The sequence below is a fragment of the Lytechinus variegatus genome, chromosome 12 (assembly GCF_018143015.1).
Source record: "Lytechinus variegatus isolate NC3 chromosome 12, Lvar_3.0, whole genome shotgun sequence".
Lineage (NCBI taxonomy): Eukaryota > Metazoa > Echinodermata > Echinoidea > Temnopleuroida > Toxopneustidae > Lytechinus > Lytechinus variegatus.
The window spans coordinates 33,123,721-33,143,677 of NC_054751.1; the positions used below are offsets into that span (position 1 = coordinate 33,123,721).

At 37.3% G+C, this 19,957-nt stretch overlaps 1 protein-coding gene across 1 annotated transcript in view; it reads left to right on the forward strand.

Annotated features, from left to right (window-relative positions):
* Positions 1-348: 348 nt before the first annotated feature.
* The window catches only part of LOC121425012 (histone-lysine N-methyltransferase NSD2-like), a 35,483-nt gene continuing 15,874 nt past the window's right edge, over positions 349-19,957 (forward strand). Inside the window, exons 1-10 of the mRNA XM_041620943.1 lie at positions 349-500; positions 3,280-4,512; positions 5,354-6,037; positions 6,502-6,647; positions 7,079-7,348; positions 7,799-7,922; positions 17,097-17,215; positions 17,740-17,863; positions 18,564-18,764; positions 19,586-19,765. Of these exons, the coding sequence (XP_041476877.1) occupies positions 3,375-4,512; positions 5,354-6,037; positions 6,502-6,647; positions 7,079-7,348; positions 7,799-7,922; positions 17,097-17,215; positions 17,740-17,863; positions 18,564-18,764; positions 19,586-19,765 (2,986 nt within the window). The 5' untranslated portion in view covers positions 349-500; positions 3,280-3,374. The remainder of the gene's footprint in view (positions 501-3,279; positions 4,513-5,353; positions 6,038-6,501; positions 6,648-7,078; positions 7,349-7,798; positions 7,923-17,096; positions 17,216-17,739; positions 17,864-18,563; positions 18,765-19,585; positions 19,766-19,957) is intronic.

The window sequence follows — 19,957 nt, forward strand, 5'->3', positions numbered from 1 at the left end:
GTATCATTTTAATGGAATAATTTACTTATATAGTAATTTCAATGAACCTAATTGAATTGATACACACTGATGTACATCTAAAATAACAATTCAACATTTATTTGGGACATATCATTTACTATACAGATTGCAAGCAGCTGTGTTGGCCTACAGGTTGGTTTGAGCCTTCCGATCTCATGCCGAAAGGGAAAATGTATTTCCGAATGCCCTCGTAAATTCGGAATCAAATTGAACAGCCAATTGAACGCTTGGTAAATTCGCGCCGCTTCGACTCGACTATTTCCGTGTACACTCGTGAGGCTCGTTTACCTTTATTCCCTCGCTCGATCTCTCAAGCCAAACTGATTTCTCGAGGCCTAGGCAAGACTGCATGTATATTTTCTGCGCGCGTAAATTGTGTACAGGCAAGCTAGCTGTATGCGATTTACACACACGTTTTCTCATAGGCCTGACACGAAAAGCCGCTGCCCCTGTGTTTTGAATGGGGATTCTATCGGAAGGTTAGTGAAATTATAGCATTTTAGGAAGCTTCTTTTTATGAAATAAGTTATTTCTTGAATTCGAAAATTGTGGGACTATATGTTTATGAAGTTGATGTTTAGTATGACATTCTGAATATCTTAATTTTAAATTTTATATGCCTGATATTCTGACATCTCTCATTCTTGTTGAGTCTCAATCACTATTTTTTCTCCAATCAATGTGAATGTCAAGTCATGTTTATGAATATTACCGTACAGTGCCTTTTTTTATTGGAAGCCAAAAAAACATTTAAAAAGATGGGCCACTCCTATGATAACCCAATTTATGGCAAATTATTTAAGCGGAATATGTCTACAGTTTTAACGTTATTGAAGTTTATCTGATGATGTTTTGTCAGGACTGCACTTGTCTTGTGATGATGGAATTAAAAATTTATGACTGATTTGATTGTGAACTGGATTATGATGAGTGAATCATTATCGAAGACGACAGTTGTGACCTGGCAGGAGTCTGAGTTTGATGGGTGTCAAATTAGCAGAGCTACCAAGTCTCACGCATTATGCGCGAGACTCGAGCATTTTGGACTCTTTTTCACCCCCTTAAATCTCTGTCTCATGCAACTATCACAGACACAGCCTATCCCCATACATTTGTACACAATGTCTGTGATCTCACTCAGATTCACAGAAAATCTCACGCATAGCTGATATTTGAACTTGGCATCTCTGAATTAGGGTATTTGTTAACCCAGGGAACCCAGGACATTACAGTGTAATTTGGCATACTCACCTAACAAGCGTGAAGTATGGTCAAAATAATTCTCCGAATAAATAGTTAAAACAGAAATCAAGCACTTACAACGATTGTATGGATGAAGGTCTAACGAGTGGCAGTTTCCTGACATCTGGGCACAAACTGGAACCTCAAAAAACGAAAGTTCTCTCCTTCTACCCCCATCTCGATCGGCCAGTTCCCTGGGTTAGGTATTTGTATGAATTTGTGTAGTCGAGATCTATGCGCAGCATTTTTGCACTAAAATTTCTGATCCAGATCCAGTGCATAATTTTGAGTTGAGCAAAGTATGTTGTTAGGCCTATGGCTATGGCAAGTTCCCCCAAGTCTGCGCAGTCCCCCCTGTCTGTGTACATGCACAGAGATGCCAAGTTCAAAGACCAGCTATGCGTGAGATTTTTTGTGAATATGAGTGAGATCATATACATTGTGTACAATGTATATATGTTGGGATAGGCTGTGATAGTTGTGTAAGCTAACTAACATAGTCTTTACACATGCAATACTGACCGACATTCATTTAAAAATTCGACTCCAATTGGTGGAAAAATAATGAATTTGGGCATCTCATGTGATGGCCTCAAAATGCAGCCTTTCTCGTCAAAATCCCTGAATTGTTTGCAAAGTGAATGGGTGCACAGACATGGGGTACCATTTTTTTTAATCTGAAAATGACTGCTAAAGGTTTTTTCAAAGAAAATCCTATATTTCTTACAAATTTTTATAAGATATTTGGTACACTTACCGTACTAAATAACATTATTAACTGAAAGATTTTGTGAAATAAAAAGAAATTCATGTTAAATCTAAACTCAAATTGTTAAGTGCGCAGACTTGGGACCACCATCATAAAGAACACTGTTCTAACATACAAGGCAAAGCACTAACTAAAGCCTGGCTTACACCTTTGCGTTTTATGGTGTGTATCCCAGCATTAGCCCAAAAAAGCAATATGCAGCAACTGTTTGGTTGCAATTACACCTTTGCCTTATGGGCAAGACTTGCATGTTCCCTCCACTAAAATTGGGAAAAAAAATAAGGAGAGGGTTTATCAAGAATTATCTAACATATATCTAAGAGATTTAAGAAGGAAAAGTTGCTACATACCAAAATATGGCTTTATTCCGTCAAAATTTTGAGAGTCTGTAACTCCCAATGGTATCGGTTTATTTAGTCAGAAATAAATACCCAATAATAATCTTGGAGAGTAGACTAGTCGTAATATTGGTTGATAACCGTTATTAAACCCATGGCTTTCAACAACTCCTGCTAGCTCAGTGAGTAAGTTGACAGCCTTGAGATGCCTCATTCTGCAGCGAGAGGTTTGAATCCAAGTACCAATCAGAAGTAAGAAGAAGAAAAAAAGGAGAACGAAAGAAGGGGGTTTTGGAGAAGTATTTTTTAAAGTTAGTGGAGGCGGGGACATAAGGAAGTCTTTCCATCCAATGCATTGCCTAAGCACTCGTACAAAGTTGAACGAAGTGAAAAGAGGCAGGCCCTAATGCGGCCAAGGTGATTTGAGATAAATCGAGCACTAAAGCTCTGTAGCCTATACGCAAGCTGCTCTTTGTTGCTTGCCCTTGCGAGTCCTTACTTGCATTTGCTTGTTCAGCTCATGAATATATTTGCTCCTATTTTATGAAGTTTGGGTGCATTCAGTTGTGGATGTTCAAACTACCGAGCTAGAACATGAGGCCTCTGCGTTAAACTGTGTATTGACCTTGTATTAGTATTAATTGCATTGTGTTGTGGTTTTTTGCGTCAGGAGGGGGGGGGGGGGCTGGGGGTAATTTTGCCCTATCACCCTGTCATATTGAGTTTCTTATGTTCCTATAATCTTTGTGGTAGAACTTGGGGAATTTTCTTGTGATAGGTTTGGGCCTTTTTTTTTGGGGGGGGGGGGATGAGGGTGGAGGGAGTAACAGCACTGGGGAGCGAACACAGGCATATGATGGAATTGTGGAATTCAAATTTGTTTTGAATTATCTTTTGTCTCCCTTGCAGAATACATGTCGGCATTGATCAGAGAACCAAACTACTAACTACACACAAACAAGGATAGCAGTGATCAGTAGGATACAAGGCTTGGAGAGAAAAGGATGAATACCTCTGATCCTCCAAGTCAACTTCATCCACCGCCACCTCTTCACAGAGAGCCAGCTGAAGGAAGCAGCCTTCCTACCATGCAGGCGATGGGAAACTCTTCACCATCAAAGCTCCTCGGCATTGCCTCTACTGAGAAGCCCATTTCTGCTGTAGGCCACAGTCACATTCCGGTCAAGTCGATCCCAGGCCCTACCCATCATAAGATTGCACAACCTATGCGCCAATCTGAGCCAGCACAGACACTCCACCATACATTCCCAAGCGGTCCTCAATTGACGGACTTGGCTCAAAAGCCTACTCAGCAGTCCCTCTCATTATCGGTAGTAGAGCATGTTGTGCTGCAGGAACAATCGACTCTAAAGGCATCTCAGAAAGTAGTTCCAACTCCAGACCTGTCTGGTTCTCCCATCAAAATGCCAATTACCAGTGCATCACCTCTGCCTTCAGAATCTCTAGGACAGGAGTCTCCTTGTAATGCATCTCAGAAAGAAGTTTCAACTCCAGATCTGTCTGGTACTCCTGTTAAAATTCCAGTCACCAGTGCATCATTGCCACCTTCAGAATCTTTAGGACAGGCTACTCCAGAACCTTTGGGGGATATCCCAGTGAAAGGTACACCACCTGAACTGATGTGCACTCCGACCAAACAGAGTTCAATTATTCCAACACCTCCTTCTGACCCTGGACCCATTGAAACATCAGAGACAGCATCACCAGAGATAAAGATTAAAATCAAGAAGACGGTTAGCAGAGGAAAACCAAGCCTTACTTCAACGTTGCTCAGCACTGATGAATCTCCTCAGAAGACATCACCAAGCGGAAGTGACACTGAGTCAGCTACTTACACAAAGCGCAATCTGATGGCCAGTGTTGAAAGAGAGCTGCCCATTGACCCAACACCTACCAAACCTCCAACTGTAGCTCAGAGGAGAGATACAGTAAAGGCTGCCAAAGGAAGCAGCCTCCCAATTCCAAAGGGCCACTACATTAAGCAACCCCTTCCAATCAATGATGAAAAGCCATGTGAATGGCTTGTTGGAGATCTGGTTTGGTCTAAAGTTAGCGGACATCCATGGTGGCCTTGTATGGTAGCATATGACCCAAACCTGGGGATTTACACAAGAATGAAAGGTGAACATTGCCCCTATCCTTGTTGGCCATTTGCCTTCACCTTGACGTGGTGTAGAAAAATATATATGAGATGAAATAATAGCAATAAAACACAGTTCCTCTATACCGCATATCGGATTAAAGTCTCGATACATTTTCCAGTTGTTTGGATATTATTACCCTGGCTTTACCCTTGCATCCTAGAAATATAAAGACTAATATGTCCCATCTCATTAAGTATATTTTAATTTGATATTGTTTCAATTGGAAACCATAACTATGAGCGCAAATTTAATCTTTACATTAACCCTATCTAGGGGGGGGGGGGGGGCTCCGAGGCCCCCCTCAACGAGTTACGCAATATTTTTGCTGCACAATTTTTTTGACCGCGCAGCTCACTGACTTTTACTTTCAAGTCTTGCGCAACTTTTGAGACCAATTTTGCGATGCCCGGGTATGCGGTTCCGAAATTACGCAACATTTTGTAAGTGCATGTCAGACCTACAATTGCTCAAAAACGCGATTCGTGTATAGTCAATGCAAATTGTGTTTTCAACCTAAAATCATAAAATGTATGTTTATTTTTAGTTTGCTGATCTAAATGGATTTGTTTTATGCCGTTTTTTTTTTTATCTCATAAGAGTCCCTGACAAAGTTCATTGAAAACACAATGAAAAACAAAGGTAGAAAATAAAGTAATTTAAAAAACAATATAATACATAAGAAATTGATTTTATATCGCAATTTTTTTCATGCACATTTGATATTAGACTTAGCATTCGCTTATTTTTGTTCCATGATGAAAGACATTTTGGGTACGGTGTCAATCATGTATTTTCTTTTTTTTTTTCTTTACCTCTAGGATCCATTGGGAAAGCCTATAGAATGTACCATGTGCAGTTCTTTGGAGAGGTCCCAGAGAGAGGCTGGGTGAGTGGAAGCAGCATGAAAAAGTTTTCAGGACGTGACCAATATGATTCATTAGTAGAAGAGATGGTCAGCAAAGTTCGAAAAGCAGAGAGATCTCGCATGCTATCCAAACTAGCAGTGAAACCCTGTAGGAGAAATGCTTGGGATGCTGCCATTTCAGAATGCGAGAGGGCGCTTCCAATGAGTAGACATGAACGTAAACTCAATTTCACTTTCAAGTATGAGATGCCTAAGGCAGGCCCTGCTGGTGAACAGATTGATGTTGTGTCACTAGGGGATTCCCCAAAGATGAAAGCCAAGAGGGCTTACAAGAAACAGAAAGAAGATGCTCCAACCCCCGATGCCAGTGGGGATGCACTACCGCAGAGCAAACAAACCCCAGGAACAACTAAGAAAGCTAAATATGAGCCTGATACACCTAAGAGAAAAAGAGGTCGGAAGACCAGTCAGTTCTTAGAGTTCTCCAAACAGTACAAGAAAGAGATTGTGAAGGAACATCCTGGTATTGGCCAAAGGGAAATCTATGAGAAACTGCAGGATAAATGGGAAGGTTTGTCAGAAGAAGATAAGGAGAAGTTTAACACCAAGCCTGTCACCCCACCTTCCACTAAGAGAGGTATGTATCTGAAGAGTTTAGGTGATTAATCATGGCTCATCATACTATCTGCAGATATGATTGCAACACAGCTGAAGAAACAGTCATTGGTGGATGAGCTGTAGAAAAGGGTCTATGGTCCTTAATAGTCAGATGACCTGAGATTTAAACAGAAGGGAGTGGATACTGTTAATTGGCAATGTCACTGCATTTTATCTTCATTAAAGCCCTTGGTCCTTTGGTTCACACACTTAGCTTTTTTAGCCTTTGGTGAATACTACTTGGCCAAATAACCAACATATATAGCAATAATAGCATCAGTCAATACAGGCTAAAACATGAGTTTGTTCAGATAATACATTGATCCCAAGTATGAATAAATTAACTGGCCCTATAGCACAAGGCTTAGGGCTAGAACTTGTGACTTATAGCTCTGTGTTATGATCCTCAAAGTGAAAGGTGATCTTGATTTCTTGATTCTATAGAGAGGAAGCGAAAGAGTCCTCCAGAGCAGGATACCCAGACAGCCCCTGTGAAGAGGTCCAAGCGGGAATCAAAACCATCCAAGAAACTCCAAGAAGCTGATCTCTCCAGCCTTGGCTTTTCCCCAAAGGTTGTGGCTTCAATCAAGGTATTTGACCATCAGGAATCGTATTTTACAGGGGCTCAGGGTGATTTTGCCCCTGAATACTCAAAAGAGCACTGGAAAATTTCCCATTAGTAGGATGTGAAAAGTAGCCCCCCAAAATTTTCCCCAAAAAAATCCTAGTGACTTTCTCAATGGATGAGAAGGGGACATATTGTCCAGAAACACAGTTAACCTGTTTTATCTCCAGATAATTTCTTTATTTTGAAGACACACGCCTTTATGTGAAGTCCGGATTAATTGAACCATAATCTGTACTGAAGTAATGAAAAGCTGAAAATGATGTGTGGTTTGAAAAATTTGAAGAAAATTTGACACCTGCTTGTTTAAAACAAGGTCATTGTTTTTGCTACAAATCTTTTTAAATTGTGCTTTTAGTGTTGATAACAATTCATTCCATATTGTTCTATTCCCAGAAATATAGCGAAGCTTCTCAGTCAGAATCCACTAGTTCTGATGGACTTCTGTCCCCATCAAGAGAAGCAGTCCCTCCAAAGAAGGGCAGAGGACGACCATTAGGTGCCTTGCAGTCTCTTCCTAGCAAAGAGCCTTCAATCACCAAGCAGTCAAGGCCAAGGAAGAGCTTGCCAGCTCCTGAAGACACTAAACCAGCTAAGAAAAGGAGGGGAAAGCAGGAAGAAACTCCCATGGAGACCAGCTCTAAACCTGATGGGATAACATCAGATGTAAGTTATCAACTTATAGTGGAAGTCCATCCCAATTGGAATGTTGTTTTGAATATATATTTTTTTTTCAATATTAAAAAAAAACCAAGAAAAGCAGATGTGTGAAGTTTGAACAATATCTGATGAACAATAATGACATTACAAAATTTTGAATTGGCATCATTGGTAATGTCATTGTGTTATATGGTAAGAACAACTCCATTTGCCCCAAGACACAACATAAAAAATGTGAATAAAAAATAAAAGTTTTACCGAGGTCAATATTTTTTTGACGTCATCAAAAAAATTCAATCCACATATTTAAAAAGAAATAACTCATAATTTTTTTAACTTTCGTTTATGTTCTGTGTGGATGATTCTGATCGAGTGGTTGATAAAGCTATCTTTTATATCAAACAGAGTTTAAGCTTTCGTTATGTTTTCTCATTCCCCTGAATGTGTTTGATTTAGATGAGCCAAGACTTTGCTGAGATGCAAGAGGAGGATGATGAGGGCGGTCTCATAATCGATACAGACATCATTGCTGATGCTATCCAGTCTGTGACTGATCGTCAAAAAGGCAACCCTCCTAGTGGTAATCTTATTTTTCCCTAGTATTTTCTATTTTATTTAGGCTTAGTAGACAGCTGTTAATTGAAGCATTAGTGTTACTTAAGGGCTCTTACAAACTAGTGGGACAGAATGGTAGCCATAAGGAGTTTGCAATGGCTGTTACTAAGCCTAATTTCTTTTCCTACAAGCCAATCACAGCCCATTTAGCATCCATTTTTTTTCAGTTCACTATATTTGTTAAAATATTTTGCTGTGGTTTTATGGAATCCCAAGTTCACAGTCACAAAGATTTCATATGCAGGGTGTGCACCAGGGAATCTTAAGTGGTGGAAATTTCATTGACTGATGCCTTGCCACGGGGGTTCAGGGGGATGAAAATGAGCCATGCTTTCAGTCTAATCTTTGAAAATGTGTAATTTGTATTTTTGTTGTTGGAAAATTAGTGACAGTTGATGGCTTGTGATATTGCATAGAGTGTGAGTCAGAGATTTTGGGTAGTGGTGCTGGTTCTAAGCAACGCTGACTACTGTAGTGTCATGCTTTCCATTTCGAAACAAAGTTATTTGCTATGTACATAAATACATAGTTTTCTTTATTTCCCTCAAATCTTGTCCCTTTGACCAGGGATTTCTGATATTGTGGTAACTTTGTAAAATATCATATGGCAGCTAGGGAATATGGTTACAATATTTGATATTCAGTATTATCTACTGTAAACATAATTACATTTCTCCATGGATCGAAAGTCCTACGCAAGGATTTAAAACAAAATAATTACTCAAGTTGCTGAACAAGGCGCTTGGCAAGTTAAATTTATTATTTTGTTTACAGCATTAGGCTTTTGCTGCTGTGGATTTTAAAATTCATGCTGACTATTGCATCAAAGAACACCCTTTTCCTGGTCCATGCTTTTGCTTCATTCATAAAAGAGTGTATTCAATATTGTGCTTGAGAGGTCATATAGCTGGACATGAGAAACCGATTAACAGATAGAGTAAATGAACATCTTGTCTGTTTTGGAGTTTATTACCTCTTCCCTAAATATGTTAGAAGAGCAGCTGTGCATTTGACTATTTTATATAAGTATATGTTTCTATGTGTGTGACTAATTTGGGCTGTGAGAGTAGAGTGGTGGATTTTCACCCCTATCTTAAGCGATATGACTACTATGGCGCAAATTCTGCAATAGCACCTCAACCTATAATATCAAACATTTACATGAATTGATAAGGAATTAACAGGTGAATGCACCCGTTACCCTGGTATCTTGAAATGTTTTGAACAAGTGTGGATGTAGACAGAATTTTCTTCATTGATGTTATTTGACAAAGGTTGCCTCTCATGCTATTTGTGTGCAGTGCCAGATTCAGTTCACAACACAGAACGATGTTGTCCCTTGTCTACCACAAGAAAGAATGTTGATTCAGTTTCAGGTGTTTGGCATCTCTTTGTCTTTTCTTGTCTTATCAGTCCTGTTGGATTTCTCATGATTAGTGAAGATTTTAGTATGAAGACTGAAGTGTGGACATTTTGGTTTTATTATTGGTTTATTATTTGCTTGCTTCATCTGATGAATTTTGTTTCTCTGTGTTTAAGGGGATGTTTTGCGTTTTCCATGCAGAAAATGAGCTTGATATACGTTTATTGATTGAGCTGCAAGCTGAATTTTCCATTAAATAAATGCCACTTTGTAAGACTGGAGAAAATGACTCTAAGAGATGTAATATTGTTAATGTACAGTGTAATAAAAACTAGACAATATTGATCACCCTTTAATGATGACCATTGTCAGAGGAACAGCTCAGATTATTTTTTTTTAAAGATTATTAGCCTAAAAGTACATGAGAATTCTAACTTGAGATTAAAAGAAAATGAGTTGATTTATGTAGTATACATATATTGATCTTGCTATATAAAGTATATGGTTGAAAATATTCTATTTATTATTTAGGGATTAAGTGCATTAAGTACTAGGCTAACTTTTTACCAAGTAAAATCTGCTGGCAGATAGCAATATAATCTTTGATGTAGCATGCATCGCTATGGTCTATCATGTTTGGTCTAAACCTGAAACCAGGTTCTTTAAAAATTGCATTGTAATGTAATCAATTGGATTGTTCCCTGATATGACTTACTACATGTGTATTGAAACTTGGAAGCTGTAAGCCATTACATCAATATTATGAATCTTTTTTTAGCATAGTATTCATCAAAATTTGTAAAGTTATGTCATTAGTTGTCAATCAGTAATCATGTCTTTCTTATCAACATTGCATTGAAAAGATTTAGCAAAATGCGAAACTAGAAATTATTATGCAGTTTGGCAAGTGAAAATCTAGTCAGAGCCTAGGATTTCAAAATTACAAAATTTGAGATCAATGGTTCTAGTTTAAAGTTTATTATTGTACAGTAGCTGATGGTGTATAGATTGTAATTTTGATTTTTTTTTTCATTTTTGTTTCAGAAGTGTGACCATACCCGTAGACTGCTCCAGTGTCTATTGAGGTATGCACATTGAAGGCAAAGATTGATGACATCTTTTATCAGCGCTGCTACATGCATGTATTTATACCAATAAAAATGGTGCGGAATAGTTGATTAATAAGGAATATTTGAGACTTTAGGAACATGTTGCACGAAACTCACTATTATGATAATTTGATAATCCGATGGTAATTGTTATGAATCGTTGATTTTGATTGGCTGGTGAGCCAGTCTTTGCCATTGGATAACAATGTTACCATGATAGTAAGGTTTGTGCAATATGTCCCTGATCAGGAAAATGAGAATTTGCTTACATCAGATTTTATATTTTAGCTTGTTAAAGACTGCCTGTATTAGCGACAGTGTGCTATTCTCATTTATGATCCTATACATCCCTGAAAAGAAAGGTTTTTGTTACTTATTAAAGAATATGATCAACCTGAAAAAGGAAATGTATGAAATTTTGTAAAGGAATAAGGGCATGACATTTGTTACTTAATCTTATTTGGATCATGTTAGTGAATTTTGTTTTGATTAAGCAATCAATGATAGTTATCAAAGATATTTATCTCTTTGATATTACACTCTGACAGATATCTTTAATGCTTGTGGGATGGGAAAACTGTTGAACAAATTTGGGTATTGAATTATTTTGGGGGGGAATGCTATCTTATAATTCAGGTTTATATTTGTGAGATGAATGTAGGCATGATATTGTATGTGGGGACGTCATGGTCTAGTGGTTACGAATCTCGTATTTCAATGAGAGGGACGTGGGTTCGAATCTAGCCACTGGCATGTTTTCCTTCAGCAAGAAATCTATCCATATTGTGTTGCACTCAGCCCAGGTGAGGTGAATGGGAATCCGGCAGGATTGATTCCTTTAGCAGCTGGAGCTACAGCCAGGATAATATGTAGTGCGCCACTGAATAGGAAACTAGATGAATCAGCGCCTCATAAATGCTATATATTATTAATGGATATTTCAGTCCTGAAAAAAAATACATGTAGTCAAGTTTAGTTCTAAAAAAATTCTAATATATTGGATGTTTTTCCATTGAAAAAAAGGTGAAAGATGCAAATTAACTTTTAAAGGGGTATTCCATGCTGAAAAAAATCTGAGCTGAACAGATTTGCGTAAAATCAGACAAAACACTGAAAATTTCATCAAAGTCGGACATGGAATAACAAAGTTGCAATATTTTAAATTTTTGCATCATTTCGGTGAAACAATTTGATGCGTGTCTTTATGAATATGCAAGGAGCAAGCTGGTGATGTCATATCCCCACTTATAATATTGTGTTTCATTACACAAATTACATTTCATACTTTGTCCTCCAAAAATGAAACAATTTAAGATTAACTAGATAATCATTGCTGCAACTCATTTTGTTAACAAGGGAGACATACCATAAACACATATGTATGAAAATATAAAATAAGTACAATTTCATCATGTAATTGCTTAAGAAAAGGCAAAGTGGGGACATGACATTAACCCACCTGATGAATATTCATGATGGTGTACATCTGTTTTCAGAATTTAATTAAATTTTCAGCAATTTTTTTAGTTTGGAGTACCCCTTTAATTGACTATATATTGATCACATGTTTGTATTAAAAGTATTATATTTCTCTAGTAGGACTGGCACAGCATCTAAAACATATGCAAGAACTTCAAATTTTAAAACTTTTCTTCCCTTTTTATCTTCAAGGGGTGGGGGGATATATTTCAAAAGTAGTTTTTCCCCGCTGTTATGAAATGATAAATGCCAATTTATTTTTGTAGAAATATATTCTATTACATGTAGATACATACAGTGTCTTAACAGTTATAGATGAATTTTGCCCTATATTGGATTACAATTTTTAATAACTTACAAAGTTCATTTGACCTGGAAGTCCTATCAAGGATTTATTGTTGTAAATATGAAAATCCATGATTTTGTTTGAATTTTGTGCTCAAATTTTCACTTTCCATCTATCTCAATACCAGATTCCAATCAGTAAGAAGCTATCTGAATCCGGGTAGAATAATTATTTTCCAACATGATTAGGACTTCATGAAATTTTATTCACAAGCAAAATGAAAGTCAAGGTTTCATGATGTGGATCCGAGTAGCTAATTAAGTTAATAATTCGCTTTTGAGATGGGCTGATCTTCAAAGTTTTTTTTTTACACTGTTGAATCCTAATTACTTTCAGTATGGATATTCTCTTCATATATTTTCATCTAAATATGATAGAATTTTTTTAGAAAACCAAATATACCTCATTCAGTACTTAAATGTAATATAGTAAGTCTTTTAAATTGTAAGGACAGATTTATTTGTAATATATTTAATAAAGATTGCCATGGTGATTTTGTATATCAAGCAAAAACAAATCTTCCACTAAAGCTATTTGTAATTTGATGTTGATTGCTATGCCGAATAAATATTATAAGAGAAAAGATTCTTATTAAAATCTTGAATTGAATATAGTATGCTTGCGTGCGAATTGTGTTTATCTCTATGAAGCGAGGCTTGTGTTTGGTGTTTGGTGGAATCTTGGCTAGTTTCATGGCTACTATTTGCTTGTTTTCTTTTTCTGCTCTTTGCATGTTGAACTGCTGCTTCCAATAATGTCTTGGCTTGGTAGAAGTAGATAGAAGCATGATTTTGATCATACATGTATATCTTTAATAGATTTAAGATATTTCCCCCACACAATCTAAGAAGAGTGGGTTAAATTGTACTGTGATTTCATCTGTGATTGCAGTATGTTTCTTCTGAGTTGAACAGATAGCCAATACTGTGGTTGGCCAGAGATGAGATTGCTGAACTAGCAGATTAACTGTCTATTTCTCTTTTGGAGAATATTGTTGAATTCTATTGTTAAGTTTTAAACCTTCAACAATTTTAGGCAAGTCTCACTAGGTAACTACCAAATTTTCATGATTATGTATTGTATTTAAACCAATTATCCAGCAAATCTGAATAACTTCTCCAGGGATAGTGAGTTGCACGGTTTGCTACCTGTTTCATTGGCATTGAGAGATCCATCTCTGTAGTAGTTTAACTTATGATTCTTACAAGTTTGAATCTAGAGTTATTTCAGAATGCTTCATGAAAAGAATTGGAATCACTGTTTGTGAAGGATGAATAGTGGTGCATCTTGGATAGACAGGGCCACCAAGTAGTACTGATTTTCAGTATTTAGTACTGAAAAGTGAGAAGAATACTGATAGTTTCATGTAAAATACTGATTTCTAAAGTTTCAGTTGTATGTGTGGTCCTATGGTATTTTTTGAAAATACTGATTTCCTCACCGAAATACTGATTTTCAGGTTAAAAAATACTGAAATGTTCCTTTTCAGGTTGGCAGCTCTGGATAGATGCCCTTGAGGGCAAGCACTGAAACTTTGCCCCTTGTAACATTAAAGCCACCACACACCTTATGACTGTTCGTGATCCGGTTTCGGAACAAATAGCACTTTGCTCATTTTCTGAAAATGTGGATGGAACTTATCATTTTATTTGAGGTTGAAATTAATTGAAAGAATACTGATATGAAACTATTTTGAAAGATTGCAAAGCAAACCTTTATTTTGGGAGTAAAGGCCAAAATTAGTTTCAAATTGTAGCCAATCGTGCAACTGCTATGACGTCATCACGACTAGATATTAAATTTGTTTTTATTCTAAGAAGGGTGATACCATAGTCACAGATTTGAACATAGGAATTCGTACGATGATTTCGAACATGACACAGTAAGATATTTCATGTCTCAATATTGGCATCAAATTCTATAACATTTTACTCTGACCAATCGTGAGGTGTGCGGTGGCCTTTAGCCATGCAGCACAGCAATTGATGCCAGTGACTTCTTTGGTTCATTTAACGAATCTTTCCAGAATTTTTCTAAACTTGTGGATTGTTTGATGTTTCCTATGAAAGTGGAATGGGGTTCATGTGTCCCTCTTGCCTCTTCAATGCTACCAAGATCAAGATTATATTGTGGGCGTGTCGTGGTCTAGTGGTTCTGACTCTCGCCTTTCAAACAGAGGGTCGTGTGTTCAAATCCTAGCCATGGCATGTTTTCCTTCAGCAAGAAATTTATCCACACTGTGCTGCACTCGACCTAGGTGAGGTAAATGGGTACCCGGCAGGATTAATTCCTTGAATGCACTAAGCGCCTTTAGCAGCTGGAGCTACAGCCGGTGTAATATATAGTGCGCCACTGAATAGGCAACTAGATAGGCGCCTCATAAATGCTATATATTGTTATTATATTTCAATTGTGATTTGAAAGTCTGTTTTCTTCAATATTTCTGAGTTACAGTGTAATCGACTTATTGAGAATCCTGGTTGTCTATATTGGTGTGAAGATCACAATAGATTTCATATCCCAGTCACTGCTTCTCAACTTTGATGATCCCTATCAGCATTTTCAAAACCGGTCCTTTCAAAGAAATGATCTTAAGGCCCAACAAGCTGAAAGGAATCATACTGAGCCCAACCAAGAACAATTTTTGTTCTATTTGGTATTGATTTCAGCCTTTAGTAAATTACCTCCCTAGACACCTGTCACGATTAATCAGTATTTGGCACAAATTAAAATCAGTTTTAACCAGAAAAAAAGGTAAATTCTAACAATCTTTGCAAGTGTGCATGATTTATTCTCTCGTGTAGCAACTAATATCCCATACTGAAAAATAAGATATCAAAAGAGATCATTTCTTGTTAGATTTTCTTCTGAGGTTTTATATCTTCATCTGGATATTGTACATGAATATCTGCGATCATTTTGTATTGTCATGTTCGTTTCATCCATGATGGCTGTGAATGTTGCCTGTATGTGTTCTATTGTGTGTTATTGTGAACCTTCATGCTTAGTTAAAGGAAAGGAAATTGGGTTTTGTGTGAAAAGTGAATGTGATTTCATGCAATACTTAAGGACAAGTCCACCCCAACAAAAACTTGATTTGAATAAATAGAGAAAAATTCAACAAGCATAGCACTGAAAATTTCATCAAAATCGGATGCAAGATAAAGTTATGGCATTTTAAAGTTTCGCTTCATTTAAAAAAAAACAGTTATATGCACATCTCGGTTGGTATGCAAATGAGGAACTGATGACATCACTCACTATTTCTTTTGTATTTTATTATATGAAATATGAAATATTTTTATTTTCTCGTCATTTTCATGTGAAATGAAGTTTCATTCCTCCCTGAACTCGTGGAATTCCATTATTTTAACATTTTGTGCTTCAGGCAAGGAGGTCCTAATCGTCAAATTCGTAATAATTGAAATATTGTGTAATTCAAACAATAAAAAACAAAAATAGTGAGTGAGTGACATCATCGACTCTCTCATTTGGATGTAACTGGCTCGTTCATATAACTATTTTGATAAAAATTAGCGAAACTTTGAAATGTCATAACTTTTTTTTCAGCATTTTCAGCATTGTGCTTGTCTGATTTTTCTCTATTGATTCAAATCAACATTTTTCTGAGGTGGACTTGACCTTTATGAACGTTCATGCTGAAGATGGATTGAGATTGGGAGAGACACGAGAGAGGGATGGAGGCAGAATGGGGTAGAAAGATGGAGGCAGACAGAGAAGGGGGGGGGGTAGTGAGGGAGAGGCAGATCAAGAATTAAAGAAGTGTAGAGAGATAGGAATTGGGGAGGGGAAGGCAGAAAACTGTCCAATTTATGCAGGGTAAAACTGTTCTCTCTGGTGGAGAAAAAAAAAATTAGCACAAAAGTGTTGAAGTGAAATGAAAGTTTGCACTTGGACTAAGAAGAAACTGATGGAAATAATAAAGAGAAGATAATTGGAATGAATGTGTTATAGAAGAGTTGGATTGAGGATATGAGCATAGATTTGAGGTTGAAATAGAGTTTTCAAAATATGTAAAAGAAGGATGGAGAGATTTCCTAATGGACCGTGCAAACTTGTCTAAACTCCTTTAGAGGTGACGTAACAATTAGGATTGTGGTGGTGGCAATGATGATGCAGTGGTGATGTGATTTTAACAATTGTCAAAATTATGATGAAGATTGTGATGATAGCGTGGATGATGGAAATGATGATGATATTGATGATGACGATACAACGATGATGATTTTTGTATTTTTAATATCAAAATTCTTTGAATAATGTTGGAATCAGACTTTGTCAAAATTTGACACTTATGCAATATTTGGGGATTGTAATTTCTTCTCCTTTCAGAGAAAAATCCATAATTTTTAGCTTACTGGTACATGTATTTTCATAATCTGACAAATTTCAATCAAAGCAATTGTCTTGAACCCTCCTTTCTATCCCACCCATTATTCGACTAACAAAGTGCAACACCATGCTGTTTAGTGTGTGAATTGAGTGAAAGCATGTGGTCACAGGTCAATCGCTGCCAACCATGCTACAAAACTGAGTAGCAACTATGAACTAAAATTATTTCTCTTTGCTCTGTGCTAATTGGATTCTAAAATGTGCAGCATATTAGAGGTTCACATAGGGAGCATGTAATTTGAAAGGACTAGTCGGATGATTAATCAGACAGTTACCATAACAACAGTCAGACACTTCTTAATTCTTAGCCAATCAAAAGCAAGGGAAATTGTCGGATCTGACAACTTGGCAGGCAACAAATGTTGTTGATATCCTCTATGAAGATAGATCATAAAGACTGAGCATATTTTATAATCTATGTGTGTACAGTTGCCAGTTCGGAGACTTCATCTCAGCATGGAGGGAGTACTACCGGTAGCTCTAGCGGAGCTGGGAAAGAACGACCAACAGCAGGTAGTGGAGCTGCTAGGAAAGAAAATGTCTGCCAGGTAATAACTTTATTTATTTCCTTTCTGTTAGAGATTATTTTATGTGAGTTCATTTTTATATTTGATGTCAGTATTTTTTTTGCCTTATAAAATGCCCCTAGTGTAATGGCTAGATGAGAAAAGTGTGCAATTAACCAGTTACCACTGTAACTTGTTGGTCCCTCTTTAAAACCAATGGCAATTTGAATTGTTCAGTAGTCAACTGATTAACTGTAAGTGTGATTGTTTTTGTTTGTGTGCTTTGTTTATCTCCCCTCCTTTTTGTTGTATTTCTTCATTAAGTTCCACAAACACTGAAATGTGAACCTATGTGCTATGTAGGTAACCATTTACATTACATGAAATCCAAACTAAAGCCAAGTCAAGAGAGCCGATGTTGTGAAATATGATTTTATTGTACTTTAGGGGGAAGGGATAGTGGTTGTTTATTATGTATTTGTAGGAAGAATAAAATGCATTATGAAACATTGAACAGCAATATTTGAAAAGTGTATCACAATCATTCATTTTATTTCCATGGTTAGGTTTGTGAAAGAACCGGTCAGTTGCTTCTCTGTGAGGGAGGATGCTGTGGAGCCTTCCACCTGGACTGTATAGGACTTCAGGTGGCGCCCACTGGCTCATTCCGATGTGATGAATGCATATCAGGTAAGACATTACACCCAACATGCATGTATCCCAATCGTGCTGCTTGCACTTTTCATGTGGCACAGCCCTGATACGAAATCAGTGCCAGTATACTATTTTCTCCATATTAGCTCCAAAAATGTTCATGAATTTCATGCAAATGTTTCAAATAAATGACTTTTCAGTTTTAGGAAATATGGAACAAAAGATCAAACAGGTCAAAAGTATTTAAAAGTTTCTGTGAGTAATGATGATGGTGATGGTCAACATGATGATATCATTAATCCAGCAGTTTGTAAATTCATACTTGGTGAAAATTATTAATTTCTCATTGCTTTTGATGAAATGTTGACATTCTCAGAACATTTTAGTAAGTTATGAGGGAGAGAAATCCATTGACCAAAAGAATACACATTCATCTTTGTTGGGTGTGTATACTCTGTCAAAGAACATTTATGTGTTTATTTTTCAATTCTATCTTCTGATCTGTCACAAAAAACAATGGTTTATGTGTGATCAGGTTTCACAGACATGTATTTATCACATATTACATTTCGACTGACCTTTAACGTCACCATCTGGAAGACGAATAATAAATTTCTGCATCAATCCATAACTTCCCTCGAGTAGCTTTAAATACCAACAGGAATTACCTTGCACAAATGAAGGTGCTACTGTTATATATATTTTTAGTAACCTAATCATCATATGCTTTTTGTAGGTGTTCATTCTTGCTTTGTGTGCAAACAATCTGACCAGGAGGTCAAGAGATGTCATGTCCCTGTCTGTGGTAAATACTATCATGAGGATTGCATCCGTCGATTCCCACTCACCAGGTTTGATAATCGTGGCTTCACCTGTCCCCTTCATGCCTGCGTAGCATGCTTTGCTGATAATCCGAAGAGCACCAAAGCATCAAGAGGTAAGTCTCTTCTATCATTGTGGATGGAACAAAATGAAAATCCATATTTTATTGTTCGAAATAGACATGAAATACTCAGAAAATTTGCTTTGCCCAATTGATCGTGGGCCTGGCAGCCGCTGTGCAGCGCCAGATCGACGAGGCTCTATCCCTTTAATCGTTGGACGCCAAACAGGGTAGCAGCAACTCCCATCTTTTAACGTCTTTTGGTCTGACGCGGCCGGGGTTTGAACCCCCGACCTCCCGGTTGTGAGGCGGACGCTCTACCAACTGAGCCAACTCACAAGGAGGAGAGGATAGCCTAAAGAGAGATGGAAGAAGGAAGAGGAGGCGAGTAGGATGGTTTGGGTGAGGATAGATGATGCCTGCAAAGTCAAGAGAGTGGGTTAGGGCATTTGCAGCGAGAGTAAGTTGTATCTGGCCAACTCTGTTCAACGGGGACAAATTCGGATTAAAAACTGGACTTCTGATTGACTGTCAAATCGTCATGGTGAAGTGGGTACAGCTCTCATCTTATACTCAGAGGATTGTAGGTTCACATCCTACCCCAAAATTTCCTTCAGAAATTTATCCACAATGTGCTGCACTCAACCCAGATGAAATAATGAATACCTGATAGGAATTCATTCTTTCACATGCAGAGTTTATTGGGAATGTAACTTCATTACAAAAATCTAACTTGTGAGGATAATGTGTGAAAAAATAGAATATGTAGGTATACGATTTGGAGAATATTACCAGCTTGTATGGTGAAACTGATCATTAATAATTCAGATTGAATCTGTAACTCAAATGATTTTGTTAATGTTATTGTTTATCAGGTCGTTTGATGCGTTGTGTCCGCTGCCCTACAGCCTACCATCAGGGGGATATTTGCATAGCGGCTGGCAGTATCGTCTTGGCTGCAAACTCCCTCGTCTGTAGTCGTCATTTCCAAGCAATCAAATCACAAAAGCACCATACCCATGTTAGCGTGAGCTGGTGTTTCACCTGTTCATTGGGTAAGTATGGATCCAATCATAGAGTCGTCTCACAAGCTTAACAGCATAGTTTTCTATCACGAAACATTTCTTGATGGAGTGTATTTTGTTTTTCTAGAACCAGTCATGTATGGAGGTGTCTTTTTACTTTTAAAAGAGATTTGAATCCATAGCAGCAAGGTAACATCTCTGAAACAATAGGTCACAGGACAC